Raw genomic sequence first — 13,038 nt, forward strand, 5'->3', positions numbered from 1 at the left:
TAATAAGAAACCTCTTGTGCTTCCTGATGGTGCTGGCAACATGTTACTGGCTCCATTGGAGACAACTTGCCACTTGTAAGATTCACCATACTTTTCTGGCCATTTATACATCACAGTTTGAGCAAAAGACCGAGGGCCATATGTAGGTAGCTAAATACCGGCCGGTAACGGCCAAAAATCGGTAATTTTCCCGTTACCGACCGGTATTTAGCCCTTTCCAATGTATGAGGCAGGTTTTAAGGATTCGGTAATTTACCGAATCGGTATTTTAAGGAATCGGTAAAATAACGATTCGGTAACTTACCGAATCCTCAAATCCTATGTAGGGAGCACTCAAGTGAGTGCTTTTTTGTTTCAAGGATTCGTTATTTACCACCAACTACAGGTTGGTGGTAAATACTGAATACCTGTTAAAAAGCACTTTTGTGCATTACTAGATATGCCATGTGACAGACATACATGCCCTTAGGGCATGTATGTGAGCCACATGTGCATACATGCACGATTCAGGGGTGCAACAGGGTGTCAATGTGACACCCTGCCACCCTTGAATCTGCTCCCCCTATTACCGAATCGGTATATACCGAATCGGTAATAGTCAATGGCTTCCCATTCATTCCTATTGGCCTCCAGGCCCATAGGAATGAATAGGAAGGTATTTCTTATTACCGATTCGGTTAATACCGAATCAGTAATACCGAATATTAGCCCTTTCCAATGTATGAGGCAGGTTTTAAGGATTCGGTAATTTACCGAATCGGTATTTTAAGGAATCGGTAAAATAACGATTCGGTAACTTACCGAATCCTCAAATCCTATGTAGGGAGCACTCAAGTGAGTGCTTTTTTGTTTCAAGGATTCGTTATTTACCACCAACTACAGGTTGGTGGTAAATACTGAATACCTGTTAAAAAGCACTTTTGTGCATTACTAGATATGCCATGTGACAGACATACATGCCCTTAGGGCATGTATGTGAGCCACATGTGCATACATGCACGATTCAGGGGTGCAACAGGGTGTCAATGTGACACCCTGCCACCCTTGAATCTGCTCCCCCTATTACCGAATCGGTATATACCGAATCGGTAATAGTCAATGGCTTCCCATTCATTCCTATTGGCCTCCAGGCCCATAGGAATGAATAGGAAGGTATTTCTTATTACCGATTCGGTTAATACCGAATCAGTAATACCGAATATTAGCCCTTTCCAATGTATGAGGCAGGTTTTAAGGATTCGGTAATTTACCGAATCGGTATTTTAAGGAATCGGTAAAATAACGATTCGGTAACTTACCGAATCCTCAAATCCTATGTAGGGAGCACTCAAGTGAGTGCTTTTTTGTTTCAAGGATTCGTTATTTACCACCAACTACAGGTTGGTGGTAAATACTGAATACCTGTTAAAAAGCACTTTTGTGCATTACTAGATATGCCATGTGACAGACATACATGCCCTTAGGGCATGTATGTGAGCCACATGTGCATACATGCACGATTCAGGGGTGCAACAGGGTGTCAATGTGACACCCTGCCACCCTTGAATCTGCTCCCCCTATTACCGAATCGGTATATACCGAATCGGTAATAGTCAATGGCTTCCCATTCATTCCTATTGGCCTCCAGGCCCATAGGAATGAATAGGAAGGTATTTCTTATTACCGATTCGGTTAATAATCAGTAATACCGAATATTACCGAATCGCTAAAATTTACCGATTTTTTACCTACATAATATTTACCGATTCATAAATACCGAATCGGTATTTAAGAATCGGTAAATATAAATTACCTACATATGGCCCCTAGTGACTTGTTAGAGTCAGTCCAGGTTCATTTTTCCAGGGGCTGTGTCAGAGCAAAAGTTGAAAGACCTCTCACCTGTCAAAATCCATAGGTTCAAAATGCAATAAATCTGGTGTTATAGAATGGAAAGGTAAACTTTCTTAGAGCTGGGAGTCAGAGTCCCACAGAATTTAAAACAAAGACTTTCTAACGTGTTATCCTTCACGTATACATGAATATGCAAGACATATATATGTGGGCCCATCACATCACAGGTCTGTTTTTCACATGTATTGTGGTGTTACTTGTTGATGTTGTGGAGGTGGAAATCTGGAAATAGAGGAAGGGTTGTGGTATGTTATAGATACGTCCAGGGCTGTGGGTTTTGGGGTGCACAGAGCTATCTGCTGTAATTGATGCATTTGGATCGTTAGGAGAACATGATGTTCCACAAAAGGGTATTTTAGGTTCAAGAGCTGGTTTAATTACCAGGAGCAATGTTAAATAATCTATACATAGCTCCTATTGGAAGAGAGAGAAAAACAGGCACAATTGTTATACACTTTTTTTATAATTCCCAATTATTTCCAAATGTGTTGAATTACTGCCTCTAAGTCATGAACACAAGTTAGTTGCAGTGGGGGTATTTGTGCCTGATATTTCCACACATTTCTAAATAAGTATGGTAGAGAGTCGTTCAAATAATGTGGTCATCTTTCCTGGCAGCCACACTTTGAATGAGAAACAGTTCTGGGACTATCTACAAATGAGCACCAGACGTGGCTCTAATTCCCTCTTTACAGCCTTAGCTTGGGCTGTCAGCCTGTGCAGGCTGAATATTTGCATTGATTGACAGGGAGGAGTGGCCTCCTCAGCTATAAGTGGTTCCACTAGGGGCAGTGTTGTCAAGGCTCTGCTCACCTGTTGTGATGAAGATGCGGCTCATCCGGGTGATCTTGACCACTGCAATGTGGATGTCATGTGGGTGCTCCACGCTCAGGTATATGTTGCATGACCCCATATGATTGTAGGGCAGGTGTCTTACTAACAACTTTTTTTCTGTACATTTTGTTCCTCAGGTTCTCAGTCGCAGGCGCCGGTGCTGACTCCGGCCAGCACCTCAGTACGTTTGGGACAGAGCGTAACCTTCAATTGTAATGTTGGAGTTAAAGATGGCGGGTCGGTGGCTTTCATCAAGCAGACTCCAGGCGATGTCCCCTCGGGCATCATGTCTCATCACCATTCATGGTCGTATCTAAACTATGCACCAGGGGTGTCCACGGCTCATTTTACAGCCACCATCAATCCTGCTGGGACCGAGTACCAGTTTATTATACGCAATATCGAACTTACGGATGCTGCAAAATATTACTGCATAAAGTGGTATGACAGTCTTTCTGGATACCACTGTGAAAGAGACCAAGACAAGAACACGACCATCTCTGCAGAAACAGGAACAGAGAAAGGATGATTTCTATATGTACCAAACCTGCACAGTTAGCTATAACTTATTTCTGGTTTATTGCTTCGACATCGTCTTTCGAGTTCTAATTTAGTTTGTTTTTGTGCAATACATTTTGCCAGTGTTTGTGTTATGAACAAAGATTGCATAAAGAGATAGTATTAATCATATATGGTTTTTGCCAGGAAACATTTACCATTGTGTTCTTAAAGGCAACGTGGGCAGTCTGCCATTTATAGATGAGTAAATAGAAGCCTTTATACTTTGCATAAAAGCAGCAATTCAAATGTAAGTTTACTTGTTTCAGCCACCAACAAATTTGCTAAATCGTTGAATGTGTGAAAATTGTATCCTTTCTTTAAAAGCCTGAAAACAGTATGTCACATCTTCACACTTTTATAGGAATATCCCCCCAAAAATTCAAATTTGTATGGCATTCCTAAAACCATCAAGGGCTTCTGACTGAACATTAATATTTGACATAAAAATATTGCTTATTTTAAGGTCAGAGGATATGATGGACAAGCGCCCTCTATATAATATCTTCGCCCGCATACTTCCTCATAGACTATCCAGTGTGCCCGAGCCGACCAGAACACTTTAATTTGGTGCGGCTCTTTGTTATTGAGGTGCTAACTGGCCATCCCAGGCTAGGTTTCATGTTTTAAGTGGTTGTTACCAGTTGAGTCCCTCAGAGGTCATATATTTGGTTCATTTAATTTAACATCATCTTGCCACACCTTTTGAATGTACGAGCCCAATGATACGCTGTTGTCTCTTGAGTGTACATCATATTGTATATATAGGGTAGCAATGTGTCAGGCTTTCAATTAATTTACACCACAATCAAAAGTGTATGACTAACAACCGCCTTCAGCTCAACATCTTGACAAATGTGCTCATAGTCTTAGCGGGAATAAAAGATCTATCCCGGCCTTTCTTCCAATTCTGTTAAAAAATGTCATAGGTTTGCTATCTCAAAGACAGTCTTTGAAAGAAACAGTCATTATTAGCTGCTCTCACTACACCTACAAATTGAGGCATAGTTTCCATATCAAATGATAAGACACAGAGACTTAGGCCCTGATCTAGATTTCGGTGGACGTGTTACTCCTTCACAACACTGCCGGATGTCCCATCCACCGAAAAATAAATTCCCATGGCTGTTATGGGATTTATATTTCGGCGGACGAGATATCTGTCACCCCAATGACGGGAAACCCTTCCTCCAAAAGCTAAATCTGGCTCTCAGTATTAGAATCACCATGAAATCGCACTGAGATTACGCAAATTAGCCTTGTGCCGTTTTGACAACACACTAGATCTATAGATTTCAGATGGTGTGGAATAATATGGAACTACTGGTGAATGGCCCACTAAAAGAAACCATGTCCCATCTGCCTGAATATGACATTTATAATTCACAGGAAAAAGAAAGATGCATTTTAAAATAGGCTGTATTATTTATAGGTGTCAAACAATCTGGCCCTAAAATACATAACCGACCTACTCTCCAAAAAAAGACACCTATGGAGCTGTGATAAGACATTCCACCTATTGCCCGTTAGCAACGATCTTCCAAAGAGTACACAGCATTCTTCTTTCAAGCTCCTCGCCCTCTGAACACATTTCCAATTGAAGTCTGCAACTCTCAGCCCCTTGAAGTTTAAACAAGCATTGAAAACGCCAATAGGTCTCGCCTATGCAAGAACTATTGGCTTTGCCAACATGTTTTAGCCATGTTGCACACCAGAGCGGCTGCTGTTCAGCTTGGCTAAAAGTTAGTGGCGTAAAAGAGAGGGGTGTGGAGTGGAGAGTCATAACGTAGAGTAAAGTGGAGTGTTATGGAGTGTTGTAGAGTGGAGTGAAGTGAAGTGAAGCGAAGTGTCATAGACTGGAGTGTCATGGAGGGAGTAGAGTGTGATAGAGTGGAAGGGGGTAAACTGGAGTAGAGTTGAGTGGCTTATAGTGTCAGATTGGAGTAAGTTGTTATGAATTAGCATAGAGTGTCATGGAGTGGTGTAGAGCAAAGTTTGAGTGGCTTAGAGGGTGTTGCAAAGAGTGGAGTAGAGTGTTGTAGAGTGGAGAGGAATAGGGTAGAGTGGAGAGGCAGAGTCGAGTGACATAGAGTGGAGTGGAGTGGAGTAGAGTAGCGTGTCATAGAATGGAGTGCAGTAAAGTGGCATAGAGAGAGTTGCATTGAGAATCGTAGAGCGAAGTAGTGTTGTAGAGTGGAATAGAGTAGAGGAATGGTTTGTAAAGTGGAGTAGAGTGTCTTAGAGTGAATACAGTTTAATGGAGTAGAGCATCATAAGGTGGAGTATCGTAGAGTCTAGTGTCGAAGAGTGGAGTGTTGTAGAGTTTCATAGAGTGGCCTAGAGTGAAGTGGCGTAAAGTACAGTGGAGCAGATAGATTGACCTAGAGGGCAGTGGTGCAGAGTGCAATGTTTTGAGTAAAGTGGTGTAGAGTGCATTGATGTTGAGTGCAGTGGCATAGTGGAGAGTGGCGCCAAGTAAAGTGGCATAGAACATATTGTTTCAGAGTATAGTGAAGTGGCATAGATTGAAGCAATTCAGGGTTGTAGAGTAGACTGGGGTAGAGTGCTGTAGTGTACAGTAGAGTGGTATAGAGTGCAGTTGTGTGGAGTGCTGTGGTGCAGAATGGACTAGATCTGTGTGGAGTGATGCAGAGTGTAGTTGCGTAATGTGCAGTAGAGAGGTGTACATTTGAGTGGTGCAGAGTAGAGTGCAGTGGCATAGAGTGGAGTGACGCAGTTTAAAGTGGTGCAAATTAGAGTTGTGCAGAGTAGAAAAGAGTGGCCTACAGGGTTGCAGAGTACAGTATAGTGGCATAGAGTGCAGTGGTGCAGAGCTGTTAGTGTGGAGTGCAGAGGCATAGAGTGCATTTGCAGCAGGCATTTTTTCAAATGTTGTAGTCAGGAATCACACGCAAAACATATTAACTTTGGACAGGAAAAGGCAAGAAAAAGATTACAGTAAAAAAAAGGTCGGGTAGGAAGGTTAAGTTAATGGTAAATGTTCCTTAATTCCAAAATAGAGTATGGATGACCTAAATAGAGAAAGTGAAGAGGTTGTGGGACTGCCGCTCCATCCCCTGTGACGATGTAATGTCCTACGGTGCGGTCATTCTAGCTGGCACAGAACATATGCACAGCATGAAACCACATCCACCAGACCAGAGAACGTCACAACAATGTTATATCTCCCAGTAAATGGAAGCATGGACAGTACAAGCCAGTGTGGGGTGGAACGCAAAACACTGCCATGCAGAACAATCTTCGAACTGGCCTCATACCAGTGCAAGATCAAAAAGATGGTTTCCCGAAGGAACCAACGAACGGATATACTCGCCCCGGTTACGTTTTGGGGGTCTTCTACGACAAGGAGGAAAGTTTGAAAAGGGAGGCCAGACGGGCATAAAAGAGGAAAAAGGAAAAAATAATGACCTATATTTGTATGGCTGCAAATGTCCCCCGGAACTGTTGGCGCTCTCTGAGGCGCTATTGGGTGGTCAAATACAAATGCGCAGTCACTCACATGCTTAAGGGAAATGTGGCGAGCGCAGCTTTCCTCATTTGAATGCAGAGGTTCTTTGTACACTCTTTCATGGTATTATACTGAGGCTGCAGCCTCAACAGGGGATATTGAAGGCTTCGCCAAAACCATAGAGAGACAGAGAGAGAAAGAGAGGATAATTTCTATGGTGATGCACGAATGAGCTTACATATATTTGCTGATTAATATAACCCGAGGGTGAACAGGCTGTCTGCGTCTTTATAGCAATTAGTGATATGCAGTTATAAAAAATAAATTAATTATTACCTAGCATGCGGAGTCGTTCCCTGAGACCTGTCCTTTCTCTGCATTACAATTCCTATTTCAACCCCCCCCCCCTCCTAGCTGTGCAAGCATGTCACCGGCCCATCTTCCCAACAATTATGGACACCAAGACTTCTTCTGTGGTGCTAGAACGACCGCAGTTTATTCACATCATAAGTTGGTACATACTTAACGTGATGTCATTGGTCATTAACATGCTGTGCTACAATGTAGTACATTTTGCTCATAACTGGTTATACAGTGCACATCTTATCCTTATTGGACATTAATATGCCTACTTGCCTATTCTGCAATGCATCATCCTTACAGTCGTAAGGTCTCTTTAAAAGTTGTCCTAAATCACTTTTTGACTGCCATGACAGCTCCACTTCTGTCGATTACTTGGTACAGCGGGTCGCGGCTCTGAGGCTTCACTAGCTACCAAATGTATGGTGTTTGTGGCCCCGTGACCATGCCTGGGCTGCAAGTGCCGTGCCTGCCCAGCGCTGACCCCTTCTTACCCCTTTGTCTGCCCGCAAGTGTCCCTGCCGTGAGGCATCCTAAGGACCAATGCTGGGGACTGCTTGCCCAGTCGCCTTATGGCTTTGCTTGTGGCCATGCCCTTCCATCCTGGTTGGACCCTTTCAACCCAAACTTGCATCGGTCGTTCACTGACCCTCCGCCTTGGTGCGTTCTCATGCCCAGCTGCTGCTGTGCCCTGTGTTTGCCGCCCGCGAGGGGGGATCTTCGCTTTCTCTCTAGCATCGGCTGTGCCTCCCGTTCAGAGGTACATTTGGTTGTGCATCCTACCTGAGCAGAGATTTTTTTATTGTAAGATTTGTTTTCCTTTGGAACTGCGTTTTCCCAGTAGCTCTTTGACTTGCTGCCACGATACCATGTGTTTTTTTTCAACATGGAGCCCAAGTACCCTTTAGGGAGCACCAGGCCTTGCCTAAGAGCCAAACGAACACCAGAAGGACGTTATCTTTGTTAGCCAGCGGGAGTGAGGGGTGAGGTGAGTGGAGGAGGGGGGGGTACTGGGAAGTGTATCAGGGGCAGAAGAGTCTGGTGCCAACCGAATGGGAGCCATAGGAAGGTGTTCTGTGAGTCAGACTCACACTGAGCTCGAGATATCCACAAACCCTTCCACCTTCATGAGATTTTACAAGATTTCAGGCAGGAAAAACCGAGCCTGGTATTGCTTGGTTCAGAAAATCTAGCTGTAGGAGCATCAACCAATCACGGTTGGGGAAATCTGGTTGTGATCTCCTGCTATGATGTCATCGCTCTGCTGCAATTACAATCAGGGCCCTTGTAACATTACTTCTTGACCTTTGCAGCAGCATGCACCTTTGAATAGTTTCACAATTGTGCCTAAATTCATACTAAAACATTAGGATCAATGTATTTCATCAGTTCATTGCTGCAATTTCTGTATATTATTCCAGTTAACATGTGTGTGTCATCTTTTGAAGACTGGCGAGAGGATAGTTCACAAGCTGCAATATATTTCCCCTATTCTATGTAGGGCGAAGGATCGCCTTTGACATGGTTTGGCTCTTAGGACGTGTTCTTGAGTCCACCTAACAATACACACATGTGTAGGCCTGTTTTGCAGGTAACTTTGGCATACCCTTTTAGACACCTCATGGGAACCTTTCCCATTAGAGAGGATGGCATTTAAAAAAGGGAAATAAGTCGAACCATTTCAGTTTGAGGTTAAGGTTCATGCTATTTAATATTTCATTCCAGTTTTTTTCACTGTACAGTTATTCCCAAGCCCTCCTTCAGTGTTCTTTTATTATGAATAGATCCCATATCTCCCTGTTCATTGTATGGTTTTGTTGATCTCATATCTTTCTTCCCCCTCAAAGTTTGCTAGCCGGCTCTATCAGCAGGAGGAGCTATAGGAAGAAAAGGAATAAACCTGAGCAGAGATGCTCAGCACAAAAAACGTGTTCATACTGTCTATAGTGGCACAGTGGCAGAGCATTGCAGGTCCCCTATGGCCACTGGAATTACATTTTTATGTTATTAGTCACTGGGCCAAGCTTTCCCTGCACATGCATCACGTAAAGCGAATACACTGACTGCAAGAAATGAAGCCAGACCGCCAGCATAATCTAAAAGATTTCATAGTAAATCGGTTCATTTTTCCAGGGGCTGTGTCAGAGCGAGAGGTTAAAGTCCTATCACCTGTCACAATCCAGAGGTTTAATATGCAATAAATCTGGTGTTACAGAATGGAAAGGTAGCATTTCTGTGAGCTGGGAGTCAGAGGCCCACATAATTTAAGAAAAGACTTTGCACCATTTTATCCTTCACACATAAATGAATATACAAGACATATAGATGTGGGCCCACCACATCACAAGTCTGGTTTTCTCTCAATTGTTTTGGCGTCACTTGTTGATGTTGTGGAGGTGGAAATCTGAAAATAGAAGAAGGGCTGTGGTATGTTATTGATAAGTCCTGGGCTGTGGGTATTGGGCTGCACAGAGCTGTGTGCTGTCATTGATTAGGAAAACACGATGGTCTACAAAAGGGCGTTTTAGGTTCAAGAGCTAGTTTAATTACCAGGAGCAATATTCATTCACCTATACATTGCTCCAATCTGGAAAGAGAGAGAGCAAACAGGCACCGTTGTTGTTCGCTATTTTCAATTCCCAATTATTTACAAATGTGTGTAAATACCGCCTCTAGTCATGTCTATATGTTATTTGCAGTGGGGGTATTTGTGTCTGATATTTCCACATATTTCTAAATAAGTAGGTAGAGAGTCGTTCAAATAATGTGGTTATCTTTCCTGGCAGCCACACTTCGAATGAGAAACAGTCCTGGGACTATCTACAAATGAGCACCAGACGTGGCTCTATTTCCCTCTTTCCAGCCTCAGCTTGGGCTGTCAGTCTGTGCAGGCTGAATATTTGCATTGATTGACAGGGAGGAGTGGCCTCCTCAGCTATAAGTGGTTCCACTAGGGGCAGTGTTGTCAAGGCTCTGCTCACCTGTTGTGATGAAGATGGGGCTCATCCGGGTGTTCTTGACCACTGCAATGTGGATATCATGTGGGTGCACCACGCTCAGGTATATGTTGCATGACCCCATATGATTGTAACTTACTAACAATTGCTTTCTGCATATCTCAGGTTCTCAGTCGCAGGCGCCGGTGCTGACTCCGGCCAGCACCTCAGTACGTTTGGGACAGAGCGTAACCTTCAATTGTAATGTTGGAGTTAAAGATGACGGAGGGATAATTTTCATCAAGCAGACTCCAGGCGACGTCCCCTCAAGCATCATGATTCATCACCATTCATGGACCAACCCTAGATATGCACCAGGGGTGTCCTCGGCTCATTTTACAGCCACCATCAATCCTGCTGGGACCGAGTACCAGTTTATTATACGCAATATCGAACTTACGGATGCTGCAAAATATTACTGCATAAAGTGGTATGAGAGTCTTTCCGGATACCACTGTGAAAGAGACCAAGACAAAAACACTGCTATCTCTGCAGAAACAGGAACAGAGAAAAGATGATTTGTGTATGTACCAAAGCTGCACAGTTACCTATAACCTTTTTATGGTTTAATGCTTCAACATCATCTTTCAGGTTCTACTTTCGTTTATTATTGTACAATACATATTGCCAGTGTTTTTGTTATGCACAAAGATTGAATAAAGAGATAGTATTAATTATTAATCTTTTTAGCAAGGAAACATTTACCATTGTGTTCTTAAAGGCAACGTGGGCAGTCTGCTATTTATAGATGAGTAAATATAAGCCTTTATACTTTGTATAAAAGCAGCAATTCAAATGTAAGTTTACTTGTTTGAACCACCCACAAATTTCCTAAATTGTCTAATTTGTGAAAATTGTATCTTTCTTTAAAACCTGAAAACATTAAGTGACATCTTGAAACTTATAGAGGAATATCAAAACTTCTTTTCAAGTTTGTATGTCATTTCTAAAACCATCAAGGGTTTCTGCCTGAACATTAATATTTGACTTAAAAATATTGCTTACTTTAAGGTCTGAAGATGTGATGGACAAGCGTCCTCTATATAATATCTTCGCCCGCATACTTTCTCATGGACTATCCACTGTGCACTTTAAGCTGGTGTGTATCTTTTTTGTTCTTGAGGTGCTAACTGGCCATCCCAGGCTAGTTTCTCTGTTTTAAGTGGTTGTTAGCAGTTAAGTCCTTCAGGAGGCTTATATTTTGTTCATTTCATTTAACATCACCTAGCCTCACTTTTTGAATGTACAAGCCCAAAGATACGCTGATGTACCTTGGGTGTACATTAAATTGTATATGGAGGATAGCACTTTGTCAGGCTTTCAATTCATTTACACCAGAATGAAAGGTGTATGACTAACGTCAGACTACAGTTCAACATCTTGTCTCGGCCTTTCTGCCAATTCTGGTAAAATGTATTCATAGGTTTGCGATCTTGAAGAAAGTCTTTGAAAGAAACAGTCATTATGAGCTGCTTTCATTACAACAACAAATTGAGGCATAATTTTACATCCCCTTTGGGGCGTAACCTCTGAGAAACTTGGTGTCAGAATAACAAGCATTGGCAAAGCAAATAGGTCTCATGAATATGAGACATATTAGCTTACTCAAGGTATTTTTGCTAACACAGCGTTGTGCAGTATCCTCACTGCAGAGCAGCATGGCTGAAACAAAAAAAAACACACAAAAAACTAGGGGTGGGCAGAAAACTACGCTCCGTCAGCGTAGCACATAAAGCCAGCCACTCCTGCACACCGGCCCGGTCCCTGCTTCTGATAGCAGCCAGGCCGGAGAGAGCCTCCCTGGGCCCCGGTGGACCCCTGTCTCCAGCACCTAGACCCTCGGCTGTCTTGCAGGACTGGGGTGGCTCACGCACCCCGGGGCCCGCCGGACGGTGCAAGAGCCCCGGGCCCGGTCCCAGCTTCAGAACCCTAGCCAGGCCGGGGAGAAACTCCCTGGGCCCCGGTGGACACCCTTCCCCAGCGCATGGACCCTCGGCTGGCTTGCAGGACGGGGGGCTCCCGCTCCCTGGGACACTGGGACGGAGCACAAGCCCCGGACCCGGGCCCAGCTTCCGAACCCTAGCCAGGCCAGGGAGAGCCTCCCCGGGCCCCGGTGCACACCCGTCCCCAGCGCCCGGACCCTCGGCTGGCTTGTGGGACAGGGGGCTCCCGTACCCCGGGACGGAGCTCCAGCACCGGGCCCAGCTTCCGGACCCCCAGCCAGGCCGGGGAGAGCCTCCCCGGGCCCCGGTGGACACCCGGTCCCAGCGCCCAGACCCTCGGCTGGCTTGCGGGACAGGGGGCTCCCGCACCCCGGGACGGAGCTCCAGCACCGGGCCCAGCTCCCGGACCTCCAGCCAGGCCGGGGAGAGACTCCCCGGGCCCCGGTGGACGCCCTGTCCCCAGCGCCCGGACCCTCGGCTGGCTTGCGGGACAGGGGGCCCCCGCACCCAGGGACGGAGCTCCAGCACCGGGCCCAGCTCCCGGACCTCCAGCCAGGCCGGGGAGAGCCTCCCCGGGCCTCGGTGGACACCCGACCCCAGCGCCCGGACCCTCGGCTGGCTTGCGGGACAGGGGGCTCCCGCACCCCGGGAACGGAGCTCCAGCACCGGGCCCAGCTCCCGGACCTCCAGCCAGGCCCGGGGAGAGACTCCCAGGGACCCGGTGGACACCCTGTCCCCAGCGCCCGGACCCTCGGCTGGCTTGCGGGACAGGGGGCTCCCGCACCCCGGGAACGGAGCCGCACCCTGGGACGGAGCTCCAGCACCGGGCCCAGCTTCCGAACCCCCAGCCAGGCCGGGGAGAGCCTCCCCGGGCCCCGGTGGACCCTCTCTTCCCTAGCGCCCGTACCCTCAGCTGGCTCGCAGGACGGGGGGGCTCCCGGGCTCTGGGACGGAGCCGCACCCTGGGACGGAGCTCCAGCCCCAG

The 13,038-nt window shown here is 45.7% G+C and overlaps 1 protein-coding gene across 2 annotated transcripts in view; it reads left to right on the forward strand.

The window, feature by feature from the left end:
• The first annotated feature begins 2,706 nt into the window (after positions 1-2,706).
• Positions 2,707-13,038, forward strand: part of LOC146772742 (immunoglobulin lambda-1 light chain-like) — a 365,210-nt gene continuing 354,878 nt past the window's right edge. The window contains exons 1-2 of one of the 2 annotated variants that reach the window (XM_085636772.1): positions 2,707-2,766; positions 2,865-3,187. In XM_085636772.1, coding sequence (XP_085492898.1) covers positions 2,715-2,766; positions 2,865-3,187 — 375 coding nt within the window. In that variant the 5' untranslated portion in view covers positions 2,707-2,714. Of the gene's footprint in view, positions 2,767-2,864; positions 3,188-10,091; positions 10,156-10,236; positions 10,560-13,038 lie in introns of those variants that run through there. The other variant, XM_085636770.1, reaches the window with a different exon arrangement.

Source organism: Triturus cristatus, chromosome 12 (genome assembly GCF_964204655.1).
Source record: "Triturus cristatus chromosome 12, aTriCri1.1, whole genome shotgun sequence".
NCBI classification, from domain to species: domain Eukaryota; kingdom Metazoa; phylum Chordata; class Amphibia; order Caudata; family Salamandridae; genus Triturus; species Triturus cristatus.